This window comes from Tinamus guttatus, unplaced genomic scaffold (assembly GCF_059628265.1).
Source record: "Tinamus guttatus ecotype Peru unplaced genomic scaffold, ASM5962826v1 Tinamus_guttatus_pri_ptg001204l, whole genome shotgun sequence".
NCBI lineage: Eukaryota > Metazoa > Chordata > Aves > Tinamiformes > Tinamidae > Tinamus > Tinamus guttatus.
In genome coordinates this window covers 1-15,942 of record NW_028289738.1, presented here as the reverse complement: position 1 = coordinate 15,942, position 15,942 = coordinate 1, and the positions used below count along the sequence as shown (strand labels likewise).

General features: G+C 68.6%; 1 protein-coding gene across 1 annotated transcript in view; it reads right to left on the bottom strand.

The window, feature by feature from the left end:
• LOC104568721 (filamin-A-like) overlaps nucleotides 1-15,417 on the bottom strand; it is a gene marked incomplete at its 5' end in the record, with an annotated part of 33,918 nt that extends 18,501 nt beyond the window's left edge. The window contains 22 exon segments of the mRNA XM_088538815.1: nucleotides 167-329; nucleotides 422-595; nucleotides 1,280-1,877; nucleotides 2,541-2,803; nucleotides 3,578-3,695; nucleotides 3,782-3,951; nucleotides 4,032-4,122; nucleotides 4,302-4,462; nucleotides 4,933-5,056; nucleotides 5,170-5,313; nucleotides 5,941-6,054; nucleotides 6,207-6,400; nucleotides 7,250-7,386; nucleotides 7,476-7,599; nucleotides 7,855-7,992; nucleotides 9,272-9,472; nucleotides 10,057-10,219; nucleotides 10,975-11,052; nucleotides 11,141-11,259; nucleotides 12,644-12,791; nucleotides 12,865-12,962; nucleotides 15,169-15,417. Of these exon segments, the coding sequence (XP_088394941.1) occupies nucleotides 167-329; nucleotides 422-595; nucleotides 1,280-1,877; nucleotides 2,541-2,803; nucleotides 3,578-3,695; nucleotides 3,782-3,951; nucleotides 4,032-4,122; nucleotides 4,302-4,462; nucleotides 4,933-5,056; nucleotides 5,170-5,313; nucleotides 5,941-6,054; nucleotides 6,207-6,400; nucleotides 7,250-7,386; nucleotides 7,476-7,599; nucleotides 7,855-7,992; nucleotides 9,272-9,472; nucleotides 10,057-10,219; nucleotides 10,975-11,052; nucleotides 11,141-11,259; nucleotides 12,644-12,791; nucleotides 12,865-12,962; nucleotides 15,169-15,417 (3,769 nt within the window).
• Nucleotides 15,418-15,942: the final 525 nt, after the last annotated feature.

The window sequence follows — 15,942 nt, the reverse complement described above, 5'->3', positions numbered from 1 at the left end:
AGGGGAAAACTGGAGGCTGAGGGGAGCGAGGGGAGACCAGGAAGGGAACTGGGGGGGTCTGGGGGGTCTTCAGTCATAGAGGGGGAAGGACTGAAGGACCGGGGGTGTCTGGGGGTGTTCGGGGGGTGTCCGGAAGGGTGTTCGGGGGGTGTCCGGGGGTCCTCACCGCGTCTCCACCGTGAACTTGTTGGGCTGGTTGGTGGTGCCGCTCTGGATGCCGGGGCCGTGCACGCGGACGCGGGCCGGGTCGCAGCCCTCGGTGACGGGGACGCGGAAGGGGCTGTGGGGCACGGGGCTGCCGCCGTAGGTGACCTCCACCGCGTGCACCCCTGGTGGGTGACACACACACACACACACAGGGCGGGTGTGACAACACCGCGAGCGGCCCCGGCGAGGCCGAGGGAGAGCGGCGCCGCCTCACCCTCCTCATAGGGGGTGTACTCCACGTGGTAGGTGCCGTCGCCGCGGTCCTCCACGAAGCTCTCGGTGACGTTTCCGGACGGGTTGCACACGCGGGTCTTCACGTGGGGGCCGCCGCTCTTGCTCAGCGCCCGCGCGTCCACGTCGAACTCCGTCACCGCCTCGCGGAAGACACCTGCGCGCGGGTGACAAAGGACCCCATGAGTGGGAGCCGGGCGCGCGGGTGACAAAGGACCCCATGAGCGGGAGACACCCGCGCGGGTGACAAAGGACCCCGTGAGCGGGAGACACCCGCGCGTGGGTGACAAAGGACCCCATGAGTGGGAGCCGGGCGCGCGGGTGACAAAGGACCCCATGAGCGGGAGACACCCGCGCGGGTGACAAAGGACCCCGTGAGTGGGAGCCGGGCGCGCGGGTGACAAAGGACCCCATGAGCAGGAGACACCCGCGCGGGTGACAAAGGACCCCGTGAGTGGAAAACACCTGCACGCGGGTGACAAAGGACTCCGTGAGCAGAAAACAGCTGCGCGCGGGTGACAAAGGACCCCGTGAGCGGAAGACACCCACGCGCGGGTGACAAAGGACCCCGTGAGCGGGTGCCGCGCGCACGCGGGTGACAAAGGACCCCGTGAGCGGGTGCCGCGCGCACGCGGGTGACAAAGGACCCCGTGAGCGGGAGACACCCGCACGCGGGTGACAAAGGACCCCGTGAGCGGAAAACATCCGCGCGTGGGTGACAAAGGACCCCGTGAGCGGGAGACACCTGCGCGTGGGTGACAAAGGACCCCGTGAGCGGAAGACACCCGCACGCGGGTGACAAAGGACCCCGTGAGCGGGCGCCCCGGCGGCGCCGACGCACCCTTGCCCTCCACGCCGGGCCCGTAGACCTTGACGCCGGCCGTGTCGAGCGCCGGCTCCACGCGGACCTTGCTGGGGAAGTGGGGCACGGGCTGCCCGCCGTACTCCACCGTGATGGTGTAGACGCCGGGGCTGAGCGGCGTGTAGGCGATGGTGTAGGTGCCGTCGCCGTTGTCCTCCACGCGCACCTCGGCGCGCGCGCCCGCGTCCGACGCGATGCCGATGGTGAGCTCGGCTGTGCCGGCGCGGCTGCAGTCCACGCGGAAGTGGCCCGGCTGTCCCGCCGTGGCGCCCTCCAGCCCCGGCCCCGAACACGTCACCTTGGAGGCGTCGAAGGGCGCGCGCACCGGCGCGCGGAACGGCGAGCCCGGCACGTGGGCGCCCGCAAACAGGATGTTGATGTTGTAGTCGCCGGGCTCCGTGGGCAGGTAGGACACGGCGCAGGTGCCGTCGCCGTTGTCCAGGCACTCGATCTTGGCCTCGCACGGGCCCTCCACGGTGAGGCCCAGCCCGCCGGTGCCGGCGCCCTTGGTGTCGATGGTGAAGGGCGCCGGGACCCCGGCCAGGCCGCCCTGCAGCCCCGGCCCGTAGGCCCGAACCTGGCGGGGGGACGGGGCGAACGGGGGGTCACGGGCTGCGTGGTGGGAACCCCCCGGCACCGGGGACCCCCCCCCAGCACCGGGGACCCCCTTATTGGGGACCCCCAACACCAGGGACCCCCCCCAGCACCGGGGACCCCCTTATTGGGGACCCCCAACACCAGGGACCCCCCCCAGCACCGGGGACCCCCTTATTGGGGACCCCCCCTTGGCACCGGGGACCCCCCCCCAGTACCGGGGAGCCCCCCCTTGGCATCGGGGACCCCCTTACTGAGGACCCCTAACAGCAGGGACCCCACTAATGAGGAACCCCCTTTACTGGGGACTCCAGTGTGAGGATAGGGGCAGTTTGAGAGTGAAAGGGGGGCAGTTCTGGGGGGAGAGAGGGGCAGTTTTGGAGGTGAGAACGGAGCAGTTTCCGGGGTGAGAACGGGGCAGTTTCCAGGGTGAGAACGGGGCCCTTTTTGGGGGGCAGAAAGGGGCAGTGTTTGGGGGCAGAACGGGGCAGTGTTTGGGGTGAGAATGGGGCAGTTTTGGGGGGCAGAAAGGGGCAGTGTTTAGGGGGCAGAAAGGGGCAGTTTCTGGGGTGAAAGGGGGCAGTTTTGGGGGGCAGAAAGGGGCAGTTCCTGGGGGTAGAAAGGGGCAGTTTTGGGGGGCACCCACCTTGGAGGGGTCCGGGGCCGGCACGGCCTCCACCGGGAAGGGGCTGCCGGGCACGGGGAGGCCGTCGTAGGTGACCTCGACCTCGTGGGGCCCCTCGTCGCGGGGCACGAAGCGCACGACGCTCCGCTCGGTGCCCGGCGCCGCCTCCACGTGCGCGGGCAGCGCGCGGCGCCCCGGGCCCGTCACCCGCGCGCCCACCTTGCCCTGGCCCCCGGCGCCCTTGGTCTTCACCGTCACCTCCTGCTCCTTGCCCACCTCCAGCTCTGGGGACATGGGGGGGACGGGGGGTGAGCGGGAGACCCGAACTGCCCCCCGAGGGGACACCGGGACGGGGGAGCTGCTATGGGGGGAGACCCCTCCCGAACTGCCCCCCGAGGGGACAACGGGATGGGGGGACCCAAGGGAGACCCATGGGAGACCCATGGGAGACCCCCCAACTTCCCCAAACTGCCCCCCGAGGGGACACCGGGACGGGGGGGACCCAAGGGAGACCCATGGGAGACCCCCCAACTGCCCCCGAAGGGGCATCAGGACGGGGGGACCCAAGGGAGACCCAAGGGAGACCCCCCCCAAACTGCCCCCAAAGGGGACACCGGGACGGGGGAGACCCATGGGAGACCCCCCCCCCGCCAGGTGCCCCCATTTCCCCCAAACTGCCCCCAAAGGGGACCCCCGGGATGGGGGGAGCCGCTATTGGGGGGAGACCCCCCCAAGTGCCCCCATTTCCCCCATCTGCCCCCCAAGCTCCTACCCAAAGGGACCCCCAGCTGCTCCCATTCCCTCCCCTTCCCACAGCCCCCCCCCACAATGTGACACCCCCCAACCCAACCCCCCCCACACCCCCCTCATCCTAATGACCCCCCCAATGTGACACCCCCCCAAACCAACCCCCCCCACACCCCCCTCATTCCAATCCCCCCCCACAATGTCCCCAAACTCCCATGTCAAAGGAGGGGCCCAAACTGCCCCCCCAGGACCCACCCTAACAGCCCCCCCATCCCAACGGGACCCCCCCTTTGCCCCCCCCCGGGCCGTACTGTCGTCCAGGCCGGAGATCTTGATCTTGCTGAGGTCGACGCCGGGGGCGACGCCGACGGTGAAGGGGCTTTTGGGGATGTGGTCGCCCCCGTACGTCACCGCGACCCCCAGGTTCCCCTGCGGGCCGGGGGGGCGATGGTGAGTGCGGGGGTCCCCCTGTTGGGGTGTCGCGGCGCGGTGTCGCGGCGCGGTGTCGCGCTCACCTGCTGCAGCGGGGTGTACTTGACGGTGTGCGTGCCGTCGTGGTTGTCGATGAGCTCCAGGTCGCGCACCGCGTCGCCCTTGCCGGGCCCCGTCACCTGCACGTCCAGCGGCGCCCGGCCCCCGGCCTTGGCGTTCACCGTGAAGTGCGTCGGCTTCCCCAGCTCCACCCCTGCGGCGGCACCGGCGGCGTCACCGGGGGGACCCCGAAACCCCGGCCGGGGACGGGGGGCGCCCCCCAAAACCACTCACCGGAGCGGCTGACGCCGGGACCCTCGGCCTTCACCTTGCTGGCGTCGTGCGCCGGATCTACCTTGATCCGGATGGGGCTGGTGGGGGTGGCCTGGGAGGGGACACCCGAAATCAGCCCTGGACCCCCAAAACGCAACCCCCGCATCCCGGGATACCCCCGTCCCAGGATACCCCCGTCCCAGGATACCCCTGTCCTGGGGATACCCCCGTCCTGGGGATACCCCCGTCCCCAGATACCCCCGTCCCCAGATACCCCCGCCCCGGGCACACCTGGTCGGCGAACAGCACCATGATGGTGTAGGCGCCGGGGCCGCCCGGGGTGTAGCGCACGGTGAAGGTGTCGTTGTCGTTGCGGATGATGTCGAAGTCGATGTCGGCCTCGGCGGGACCCACCACCCCCGGGGCGCACTTGATGCCGATGCTCACGTTGCCTGGGGGGGAAACGGTGTCAGCAACACCCCCTGCCCAAGAGAACACCCCCCAACACCCTGACACCCCCCCAACACCCTCCCCAACACCCTGACACCCCCCAACACCCTGACACCCCCCAACACCCTGACACCCCCCAATCTGCCTGTTTCTGCCCCCCTCCCAGCACCCCGGGAAGCTCCCAAACCTGCCTGGAGCCCCTCAAAACCTCTGGGTGCCCCTCTCTGCCCCACAGGTGCCCCTGCCTGCCCCATAAGTGCCCCTGCCCGCCCCATAGGCGCCCCTCCTTGCTCCACAGGCGTCCCTGCCCGCCCCATAGGCACCCTTGCCCGCCCCATAGGCGCCCCGTAAGTGCCCCATAGGTGCCGCTGCCTGCCCCACAGACGCCCCTCCTTGCCCCATAGACGCCCCTCCTTGCCCCATAGACGCCCCTGCCCGCCCCACAGACGCCCCCGCCCCACGGCGCGCTCACCCTGGCCGGCCTCGCTGCAGTCCACGGTGAAGTACGTGGGCTCGTGGGCCTTGAGCCCCGTCTTGGCCACGCCGGGCCCCGACACCTTCACCTTGTGGGGGTGGCTGCCGGCCCCCACGTTCACCTGCAACGCGGGGGGGGCACAGGCTTGACCCCGCCCCCCCGGGGGGCCCAGGCGTCCGGGGCCTCCGAACACCCGCACGGAGGGGAGCCGGGTCGGGTGTTTGTCCCCCTCACCCTGTAGGGGCTCTGGGGGATGTTGACGCCCCCCCAGGACAGCAGGGCCGTGTGTTTGAGGGGCTTCTTGGGGACGTAGGAGCAGCTGTAGGTGCCGTTGCCGTTGTCCTTGACCGCCACGTCCACGGGGTGGCCCTCCGCGTCCTGGGGGGGGACAAGGGGGGTTACACCCCAACAGCCAGCGTGACCCCCCTCCAAACCCCGGCATCACCAAACGGGGCCCCGAGACCCCCGGGGTGCCCCAAACACCCCGAGGTGCCCCCAAACACCCCGGGGTGCCACAGGCTGCTCAGTGACACCCCAAACCTCCCCGCGGCACCCCAAAACCGCCCTGTGAAACCTCAAAAATGCTCCATGACACCCCCGAAAACTGCCCTGTGACACCCCCCAAAAACAACCCACAAAACCTCAAAAATGCCCTGTGACACCCCCAAAAACACCCTGTGACACCCCCAAAACTGCCCTGCGAAACCTCAAAAACTGCCCCGTGACACCCCACAAAAACGCCCTGTGACACCCCCCAAAAACACCCCGTGACACCCCCAGAACCGCCCTGCAAGACCTCAAAAACACCCTGTGACACTCCCAAAACACCCCATGACACCCCCAAAAATGCCCCGGGACACCTCAAAAACGCACCGGGACACCCCAAAACCACCCCATGACACCCCCAAAACCGCCTGTGAAACCTCAAAAACACCTCGCGACACCCCCAAAACCGCCCCGCGACACCTCAAAACCGCCCTGCGACCCCCCAAAGCCCCCACTCACCTGCACCTGCACCTTGAGCGGCCCCTTGCCGCCGCTCCGCGCGTCCACGGTGAACTCGGCCGGCCGGTTGACGGCGACACCGCTCTTCTCCAGGCCGGGGCCCTGCGCCTTGACCTGCGGACGGGGCGGCGTGAGGGCCCCGGCGTCCGGGCCGGGCCGGGGGCGGCGGGAGGGCCCCGGCGTCCGGGACGGGACGGGGGCGGCGGGAGGGCCCCGGCGTCCGGGACGGGACGGGCCGGGAAAAGGGGGGCCGGGAAAAGCGGCACCTTCTCCGGGAAGGAGTCGCGGGCCGCGGGGCGGATGTCGGCCATGAAGGGGCTGCGCGCGATGTCCTCGTTGTCGCACAGCACGTGCACCGCGTAGGCGCCCGGCTCCTGCGGCCAGTAGCGCACGTCGCACGAGCCGTCGCCGCGGTCGTCGCACTCGATCTTGGCCTGCGACGGGCCCTCCACCGAGAAGCCTTTTGGGGGGAAAAAGAGAAAAAAGTGAAAAAAATGGCAGTGGTTTTGGGTTTGGGGACACCTGAAAATGCCCCTGGTGACACGGACGCTGCCCCGGGCGCCGTGCGGCTCCCTTGGGGGGTTGCTGAGGCCGATGGGGCAAACGGGGCCCCAAGACCCCCTGGGATGTCCCCAAACACCTCGGGATGCCCCCGACTGCCAGGTGACACCCGAAAGCCACCCCGGGACACCCCAAAATTGCCCATGATACCCCAAAGCTGCTTCTGTGACACCCCAAAGCTGCCCCATGACACCTCAAAATTGCCCCTGTGACACCCAAAGCTCCCCTGGGACACCCCAAAGCCACCCCATGACACCCCAAAATTGCCCATGACACCCCAAAGCTGCCCCGTGACACTCCAAAAACACCTCGTGACACCCCCAGAACTGCCCCCGTGACACCCCCAAAGCCGCCCCCATGACACCCCAAAATTGCCCCGTGACACCTCAAAATTGCCCCTGTGACACCCAAAGCTGCCCTGTGACACCTCAGTGCCACCCCATGACACCCCAAAAACACCCCGTGACACCCACAAAGCCGCCCCCGTGACACCCCAAAATTGCCCATGACACCTAAAGCTGCCCCGTGACACCCCAAAATTGCCCATGACACCCCCAAAGCCGCCCCATGACACCTCAAAATTGCCCTGTGACACCTCAGTGCCACCCCATGACACCCCAAAAACACCCCATGACACCCCAAAGCTGCCATGTGACACCCCAAAGCCACCCGTGACACCCCCAGAACTGCCCCCGTGACACCCCCCGGCACCCCGTGACCCCCATTCGCGTTGTCCCCCCCGTCTCACCGAGGGTGCCCACGTCGTCGCCCACGGCCTCCACCACGAAGTCGGCCGACTTGCCCACGACGCCGCCCTCCAGGCCCGGCCCCCAGGCCCGGACCTTCTGACTGCCGCTCTCGGGTGACACCTTCACCTCGAAGGGGCTGGGGGGACACGGGGGTCACGGCAACACCCCGACCGAAGGGCTGTGCCCCGAGGGGGTGTCGGGGACGCGGGAACCCCCGGCGCTCACCTGCGCGGGATGTGCTGTCCGCCCCACGTCACCGTCACGGTGTAGGTCCCCGGTACCGTCGGGAGGTACTCGCAGGCGAAGGTACCGTCGCCCAGGTCTTTCTGCTTGACGCTCTCGGCGCCCTCTGCGGGGACAAGTCAGGGGGGGCCCAAAGCGCTGGGGACCCCCCGCCCCAAAACACACAGGGACCCCCCCAGACACCTCCTGACCCCCAAACCCACAGCGCTGCCCCCCGGATACCCCCAAGTCCCCGTCACCCCTCAAGAACCCACAACCCCCCCCACCACTTGTCACCCCCAAGGGTGACCCCCGGGGGTCTGTCCCACCCCCGGGGGTCTGTCCCACCCCCCGGCGTGTCCGTGTCCCCCCCGGGACTCACTGGGGCCCTTGACGGTGACCTTGAGCTCGCCGCTGCCGGCGCCCTTGGTGAACACCTTGAAATCGGCCACCTCCTTCACCCGCAGCCCCTTGGGCTGCAGCCCCCGGCCCACGGCGCGACAGGCGGACGGGTTACAGGCTGCGGCGGGGGGACAACGTGTCAGCGGGGGGGGGGGACCGGGTGTCTGGGAAGGTGTCCCCCCCCCCCAGCCATCCTCACCCCCAACCCACCCTGTGGGGGTAAACGCTGGGGGCAAGAGATGGACCCGGGGGGACGTGAGGGGCCCAGGTGTCCGGGTGGGGAAGGGGGGACCCCCAAGAACCGCCCCCCGCCTTGGGGAGGGACCCTGGCACCCGGGAGCACCCGCCCTGCGTGCGGAGGGGCCCAGGCGTCCGGGAGCGCCCCAACACCCCCACCCCAGTCACCCCCCGCCCCCTGTACCGTGAAGGTGTCACCCGCGGCGCTTCCCGGACAGCCGGGCAGAAGGAGCAGGACAGGCGGAGAGAGACAGAGCGGAGCCGGGGGGGAGGGCGAGACCCCCCCTCGCAGCGACAGGACCCCCCCAGGCCCGAGGGGGGGGGCAGAAGCACAGACCCCCCCCGAGGGGGGGGGCAGAAGCAGAAAGACCCCCCCGAGCGGGGGGCGGAAGCGCAGAGACCTGGAAAGGACAGAGACCCCCTGAGTTGGGGGGCAGGAGGACAGAGACACCCCGAGTCACGGTGACACAGAGACCCCCGAGCCAGGATTCCAGGAGGACGGAGACTCCCAAGACAGAGTGACACAGAGACCCCCGAGTCAGGGTGACACAGAGACCCCCACGTCAGGGTGACACAGAGACCCCTGAGTCACAGTGACAGGAGGACAGAAACCCCTGAGTCAGGGTGACAGGAGGACAGAGACTCCCAAGACAGATTGACACAGAGACCCCTGAGTCAGGGTGACACAGAGACCCCCACGTCAGGATTCCAGCAGGACAGAGATCCCCGAGTCAGGGTGACACAGAGACCCCCACGTCAGGGAGACTGGACAACAGACACCCCCGAGTCACGGTGACACAGATACCCCCAAGTCAGGATTCCAGGAGGACAGAGACTCCCAAGACAGAGCGACACAGAGACCCCCGAGTCAGGGTGACAGGAGGACGGAGACCCCCAAGTCAGGGTGACACAGAAATCCCCGAGTCAGGGTGAAAAGAGGACAGAAACCCCTGAGTTAGGGTGACAGAAGGACAGAGACTCCCAAGACAGAGTGACACAGGGACCCTGAAGTGAGGGTGACACAGAGACCCCCCAAGTCACGGTGACAGGAGAACAGAGACCCCCAAGTCAGGGCGACAGAGAGACCCCCAAGTCAGGGTGACAGGAGGACAGAGACCCCCGAGTCAGGGTGACAGGAGGACAGAGCGCCCCGGTCTCACCCTGCCCCACGTTGACGGTGAAGGGGCTCTTGGGGATGGGGGCGCCGCCGAAGGCCACGCTCACGGTGTGCGGCCCCTCGGCCGTGGGGCGGTAGGTGCAGCGGTAGCTACCGTCGCCGCGGGCCTCCAGCGTGGGCTCCACGGCCCCCCGGCGCCCGCTGGGGTCCGTGATCGTCACCTCGACCTCTCCGGGGCCAGCGCCTGTGCGGGGGGGGACACGGGGTCACGTGTGTGCGTCTGGGGGGGCAACACCCCCAAAAAATCACAGGACACCCCCCAAAAACCCCAAACTCCGAATGCTCCAACCCACCCCAGGTCCCTCCCAGGCCTCCACGACACCCAAATCTCCCTGGGACCCCCCAAAATGCCTCAGGACCCCCCCCAAAACCCCTCACCCACCCCCCAGTCCCCCAGGACCCCCCCAAACCCTTCAGGACCCTCCTAGACCCCTCAGGACCCCCCAAACCCTTCAGGACCCCCCCAAACCCCTCAAGATCCTCCCAAAAATACCCTCAACCGCCCCCCAGGACCCCCCAAACCCTTCAGGACCCTCCTAGACCCCTCAGGACCCCCCTCAAAATACCCTCACCCCCCCCCCTTAGCCCCTCAGGACCCCCCAAACCCTTCAGGACCCCCCAAAACCCCTCTGGACCCCCCCCCCAAAACCCCTCATCCACCCCCCAGCCCCTCAGGAGCCCCCCAAACCCTTCAGGACCCCCCAAACCCTTCGAGACCCCCCTAACCCGTTGGGACCCCCCAGCCCCTCGGCGCCCCCCGGGCCGCACCGGCCGTGAGGATGTCGAAGTGGGTGCTCTTGTTGGCCACGTTGCCCAGGGGCTCCAGGCCGGGGCCCTGGGCCGAGACGCGCGCGGCGTCGCCGGCCGCCCGCCCGACCTGCACCTCGAAGGGGCTCTTGGCGATGTGCTGCCCCGCGAAGAGCACCGTCACCTGGGGGGGACGGGGGGACGGCCGCGTCACCGTGGGGAGGGACCGCCGTGTCACCGTGGTGAGCGACAGCCACCTCACTGCGGCAAGGGACAGCTGCATCACCGTGGTGAGGGACAGCTGCATCACCGTGGTGAGGGACAGCCGCGTCACCACGGCGAGGGACAACATGTCACTGCGGTGAGGGACAGCTGCATCACCATGGCAAAGGACGGCCATGTCACCATGGTGAGGGACAGCCGCGTCACCACAGTGAGGGATGGCCGTGTCACCATGGTGAGGGACAGCCGCGTCACCGGGGTGAGGGACAGCTGTGTCATCATGGTGAGGGACGGCCATGTCACCGCAGGGAGGGACAGCCGCGTCACCATGGTGAGGGACAGCTGTGTCACCACAGTAAGGCACAGTCGCGTCACCACAGGAGGAACACCCGTCTCACCGTGGTGAGGGACAGCCGCGTCACCGGGGGAAGGACAGCCGCCTCACTGCGGCAAGGGACAGCTGTGTCACCATGGCGAGGGACACCCACATCACCGTGGTGAGGGACAGCCGCATCACCACAGGAGGAACACCCCTCTCACCGTGGTGAGGGACAGCTGTGTCACCGCGGCGAGGCACAGTCGTGTCACCACAGGAGGAACACCCATCTCACCGTGGTGAGGGACAGTCACATCACCGCAGGGCAACACCCGTGTCACCACAGCGAGGGACACCCGTCTCACCATCGTGAGGGACAGTCGCGTCACCGCGGCACCCACCTTGTGCGTGCCCGTCACCTTGGGCACGTAGGACACGGAGAACGTCCGGTTCTTGTCGTTGTTGGGCACCACTTTAGCCTGGCGATGGGGGGGGAAGAGCTGTGAGACCCCCTGACACCCCCTAAATGTCCCCAACACCCCCCAAAGACCCCCAGGGCGTCCCCACCTCCTCGCGGTGCCCGGCCGGGTCCTCCACGTACACCAGGACGTCACCCTGCCCGGCGCTGATGGTCTCCACGGTGAATTCCGCCCGTTGTTTCACCATGTTCCCCGTGGGCTCGATGCCTATGGGGACACAGCGACCCTATAGCCCCCCCCTGCAGGCTGCCGAGGGCCCCGCAGCCCTATAGGGCCCTATGGCCATGGGGATGTCTATAAGGGAGGAGAATCCCACAGCCGGGGATTCCTCTGGGCTCTGCGGGGAGGGAAGAACCACCCTGGCTACCCCCAAACTCTATAGGGAGCAGGGGCTGCCCCACACCTATGGGGAGCTCTGAGAAACAGGGACCCATAGAGATTGTAGGGATGCCCCACGGCCTCCAGGAGCAAAGCACAGCTCTATAAGAACCAGCACACGTTCCAGGAACTACAGATGGGCTCCTATAGGGACCAGGGTGCTCCTATAGGGACCAGGGTGCTCCTGTACGGAGCAAGGGGAATCCTATAGGGCCTGGGGGCGCCTCATCAGGGCCAGGGGCTCCCATACGGACCGGAAAAGCTCCCATAGGGCCTGGGGCACTGCTATGGGGATCCAGGGGGCTCCCATAGGGCCAGGGGGTCTCTATAGGGCCTGGGGTCCTTCACCAGGGCCAGGGGCTCCCATATGGACTGCAGTAACTCCCATAGGGCCTGGAGCACTGCTATGGGGATCAAGAGGGCTCCCATAGGGCCTGGGGCACTCCTATGGGGCCCGGGGGTCTCTATAGGGCCCGGGGTCCCTCACCAGGGCCAGGGGGTCTCTATAGGACCCGGCGTCCCTCACCAGGGCCAGGGGGTCTCTATAGGGCCCGGCGTCCCTCACTAGGGCCACAGGGTCTCTATAGGGCCCGGGGCACTCCTATAGGGCCCAGGGGTCTCTATAGGGCCTGGGGGTCCCTCACCAGGGCCAGAGGCTCCCATATATACCAGAGAAGCTCCCATAGGGTCTAGTGGTCTCTATAGGGCCCGGCGTCCCTCACCAGGGCCAGGGGGTCTCTATAGGGCCTTGGGCACTTCTATAGGGCCTGGTGGTCTCTATAGGGCCCGGGGCACTCCTATAGGGCCCGGCGTCCCTCACCAGGGCCCAGGGGATCTCTATAGGGCCCGGGGCACTCCTATAGGGTCCAGGAGTCTCTATAGGGCCCGGTGTCCCTCACCAGGGCCTGGGGGTCTCTATAGGGCCTGGGGCACTCCTATAGGGCCTGGGGGTCTCTATAGGGCCTCGGGCGCTCCTATAGGGCCAGGGGCACTCCTATAGGGCTTGGTGGTCTCTATAGGGCCAGGAGCACTCCTATAGGGCCCAGGGGTCTCTATAGGGCCCGGCGTCCCTCACCAGGGCCTGGGGCACTCCTATAGGGCCCAGGGGTCTCTATGGGGCGCGGGGTCCCTCACCGGGGCCTGGGGCACTCCTACAGGGCCTGGTGCACTCCTATAGGGCCCAGGGGTCTCTATAGGGCGCGGGGTCCCTCACCAGGGCCGTACGCTCGGGCCTTCTTGGGGTTGAGCTTGGGGCGCAGGGGGGCGCCCGGCTTGAGCTTGGCCTTGGGGAACTGCGACAGGTAGGTCATGACCGAGTGCTCGTCCACGTTGGGGTCCACGATCTCCTCGGGGGTGATGACCTGGGGGGACACGGGGGGTGAGGGCGGCGCCGGTGACAACACCCGGACGCCGGGGCCCCCCGCGGCCGCTCACCTGCGGGATGCCCAGCCACTCGTCCGCCTGTTGCATGGCCTCGCGCGCGTTGTCCACGGGGCGGCTGGCGTCCCACGAGTCCCAGTCGGGGCACAGCCCTGCGGGGACCGCGGCCACCGTGAGCCCGGGGCCACCCGGGGACGCCCCAGGCCACCCGGAGCCACCCCCGTGTCCCCAGGTACCCCCAGGACTGAGTCCCATGTCCCAGGGCCACCCCGTGTCCCCAGGAACCCCCAGGGCCACTGCCATGTCCCCAGGGCCACCCCTTGTGTCCCCAAGCACCCCTAGAACCACCTCCACACGCTCAGGGCCACCCCAAGCACCTCCAGGGCCATCTCCATGTCCCCAGGGCTAACCCCTGCGTAGCCCAGCACCCCTAGAGCCACCTCCAGAGCCCTAGGGCCATCTCCATGTTCCAGGGCCACCTGCTCTGTCCCCAGGCGCCCCCAGGGCCACTGTCACATCCCCAGGGCCACCCCCTGTGTCCCCAGGCACCCCTATGGCTATTGCCATGTCCCCAAGGCCACTCGCTGCACGCCCCAGCACCCCTAGAGCCACCTCCAGAGCCTCAGGGCCACCCCAGGCACCCTCAGGGTCATCTCCATGTCCCAGAGCCACTTCCGCGTCCCCAGGGCCACCTCCATATCCCAGGGCCACCCCCGTGTCTCAGGGCCACCCTCAGGGCTATCTTCGTGTCCCAGAGCCACTCCGCGTCCCCAGGGCCATTTCCACAGCTCCAGGGCCACTCTCAGGGCCACCTCCACATCCCAGGGCCACCTCTGTGCCCCAGGGCCACCCCAGGCACCCCCAGGGCCACCTCCATGTCCCCAGAGCCATCTCCATGTCCCCGGGCCACCCTCATGGCTATCTCCACGTCCCAGGGCCAATTCCATGTCCCAAGGCCACCCCCGTGTCCCCATGTCCCCCTCCCCATCCCCGTCCCCACGTGGGTGTTCACGGGGGGCGCAGCTGTCCACCAGCGCGCCCAGCGCGCGGCCGCTCTGCCAATCCCATGTCCTCGTGTCCCTGTCCCCGTGTCCCCATGTCCCCATGTCCCCATGGTGTCCCCATGTCCCCATGGTGTCCCCATGGTGCCCCCATGTCCCCGTGTCCCCACGTCCCCATGGCTGTCCCCATGTCCCCATGTTGTCCCCATGGTGTCCCCGTGTCCCTCACCGGGCGCACAGCTGTCCACCAGCGCGCCCAGCGCGCGCCCGCTCTGCCAGTCCCATGTCCCCGTGTCCCCGTCCCCATGTCCCTGTCCCACGTCCCCATGGTGTCCCCATGTCCCCATGGTGTCCCCCACGGTGTCCCCACGGTGTCCTCACCGGGCGCACAGCTGTCCACCAGCGCGCCCAGCGCGCGGCCGCTCTGCCAGTCCCATGTCCCCATGTCCCCATGGTGTCCCCATGGTGTCCCCATGTCCCCGTGTCCCCGTGTCCCTCACCGGGCGCACAGCTGTCCACCAGCGCGCCCAGCGCGCGGCCGCTCTGCCAGTCCCACGTCCCCATGGTGTCCCCATGTCCCTATGTCCCCATGGTGTCCCCGTGTCCCCGTGTCCCCATGGTGTCCCCATGGTGTCCCTCACCGGGCGCACAGCTGTCCACCAGCGCGCCCAGCGCGCGGCCGCTCTGCCAGTCCCATGTCCCCGTGTCCCCATGGTGTCCCCATGGCTGTCCCCGTGTCCCCGTGTCCCCATGGTGTCCCCGTGTCCCCATGGTGTCCCCACGGTGTCCCCGTGTCCCTCACCGGGCGCACAGCTGTCCACCAGCGCGCCCAGCGCGCGCCCGCTCTGCCAGTCCCATGTCCCCGTGGTGTCCCCATGGCTGTCCCCGTGTCCCCACGTCCCCATGGTGTCCCCATGGTGTCCCCATGTCCCCGTGTCCCTCACCGGGCGCACAGCTGTCCACCAGCGCGCCCAGCGCGCGCCCGCTCTGCCAGTCCCATGTCCCCATGGTGTCCCCATGGTGTCCCCATGGTGTCCCCACGTCCCCATGGTGTCCCCATGGTGTCCCCACGTCCCCGTGTCCCTCACCGGGCGCACAGCTGTCCACCAGCGCGCCCAGCGCGCGGCCGCTCTGCCAGTCCCATGTCCCCATGGTGTCCCCATGTCCCCACGTCCCCATGTCCCCATGGTGTCCCCGTGTCCCCATGGTGTCCCCGTGTCCCTCACCGGGCGCACAGCTGTCCACCAGCGCGCCCAGCGCGCGCCCGCTCTGCCAGTCCCATGTCCCCGTGTCCCCATGGCTGTCCCCGTGTCCCCATGGTGTCCCCATGTCCCCACGGTGTCCCCGTGTCCCTCACCGGGCGCACAGCTGTCCACCAGCGCGCCCAGCGCGCGGCCGCTCTGCCAGTCCTTGCTGAAGTTGGTGATGGGCAGCTGGGGCAGGCGGTTCTGGATCCAGCCCAGCAGCCGCTGCTTGGGCGTCTGCCGCTTGGCCTCCTCCTCGTCCTCCTCGTCCCACATGGGCATGGAGATGGAGTAGTGCAGGATGAGCGTCCAGATGAGCCCCAGGATCAGCTTCAGGTTGCCGTCCACGATGGCCTTGCTGTCTGCGGGGGGACACGGGGACATGGGGACACGGGGACACAGGAACATGGCGCCGTGGGACGGGGGGAGATGGGGACATAGGGACACAGCGCCATGGGAGGGGACACGGGGACTGGGACATGGGGACACGGCGCCACGGGAGGGGACACAGGGACACGGCGCCGTGGGACAGGGACATGGGGACACGGGGACATGGGACGGGGAAACGGGGACATGGGGACACGGGAGGGGGGACATGAGGACACAGGGACATAGGGACACAGGGACATGGGGACACGGCGCCGTGGGACATGGGGACACGGGGACATGGGGACACGGGGACACAGGAACATGGCGCCGTGGGACGGGGGGAGACGGGGACATAGGGACACAGCGCCATGGGAGGGGACACGGGGACATGGGGACACGGGAGGGGGGACATGGGGACGCGGCGCCATGGGACGGGGACATGGGGACACGGGGACATGGGACAAGGAAACGGGGACATGGGGACACAGGGACACGGCGCCGTGGGACGGGGGGACATG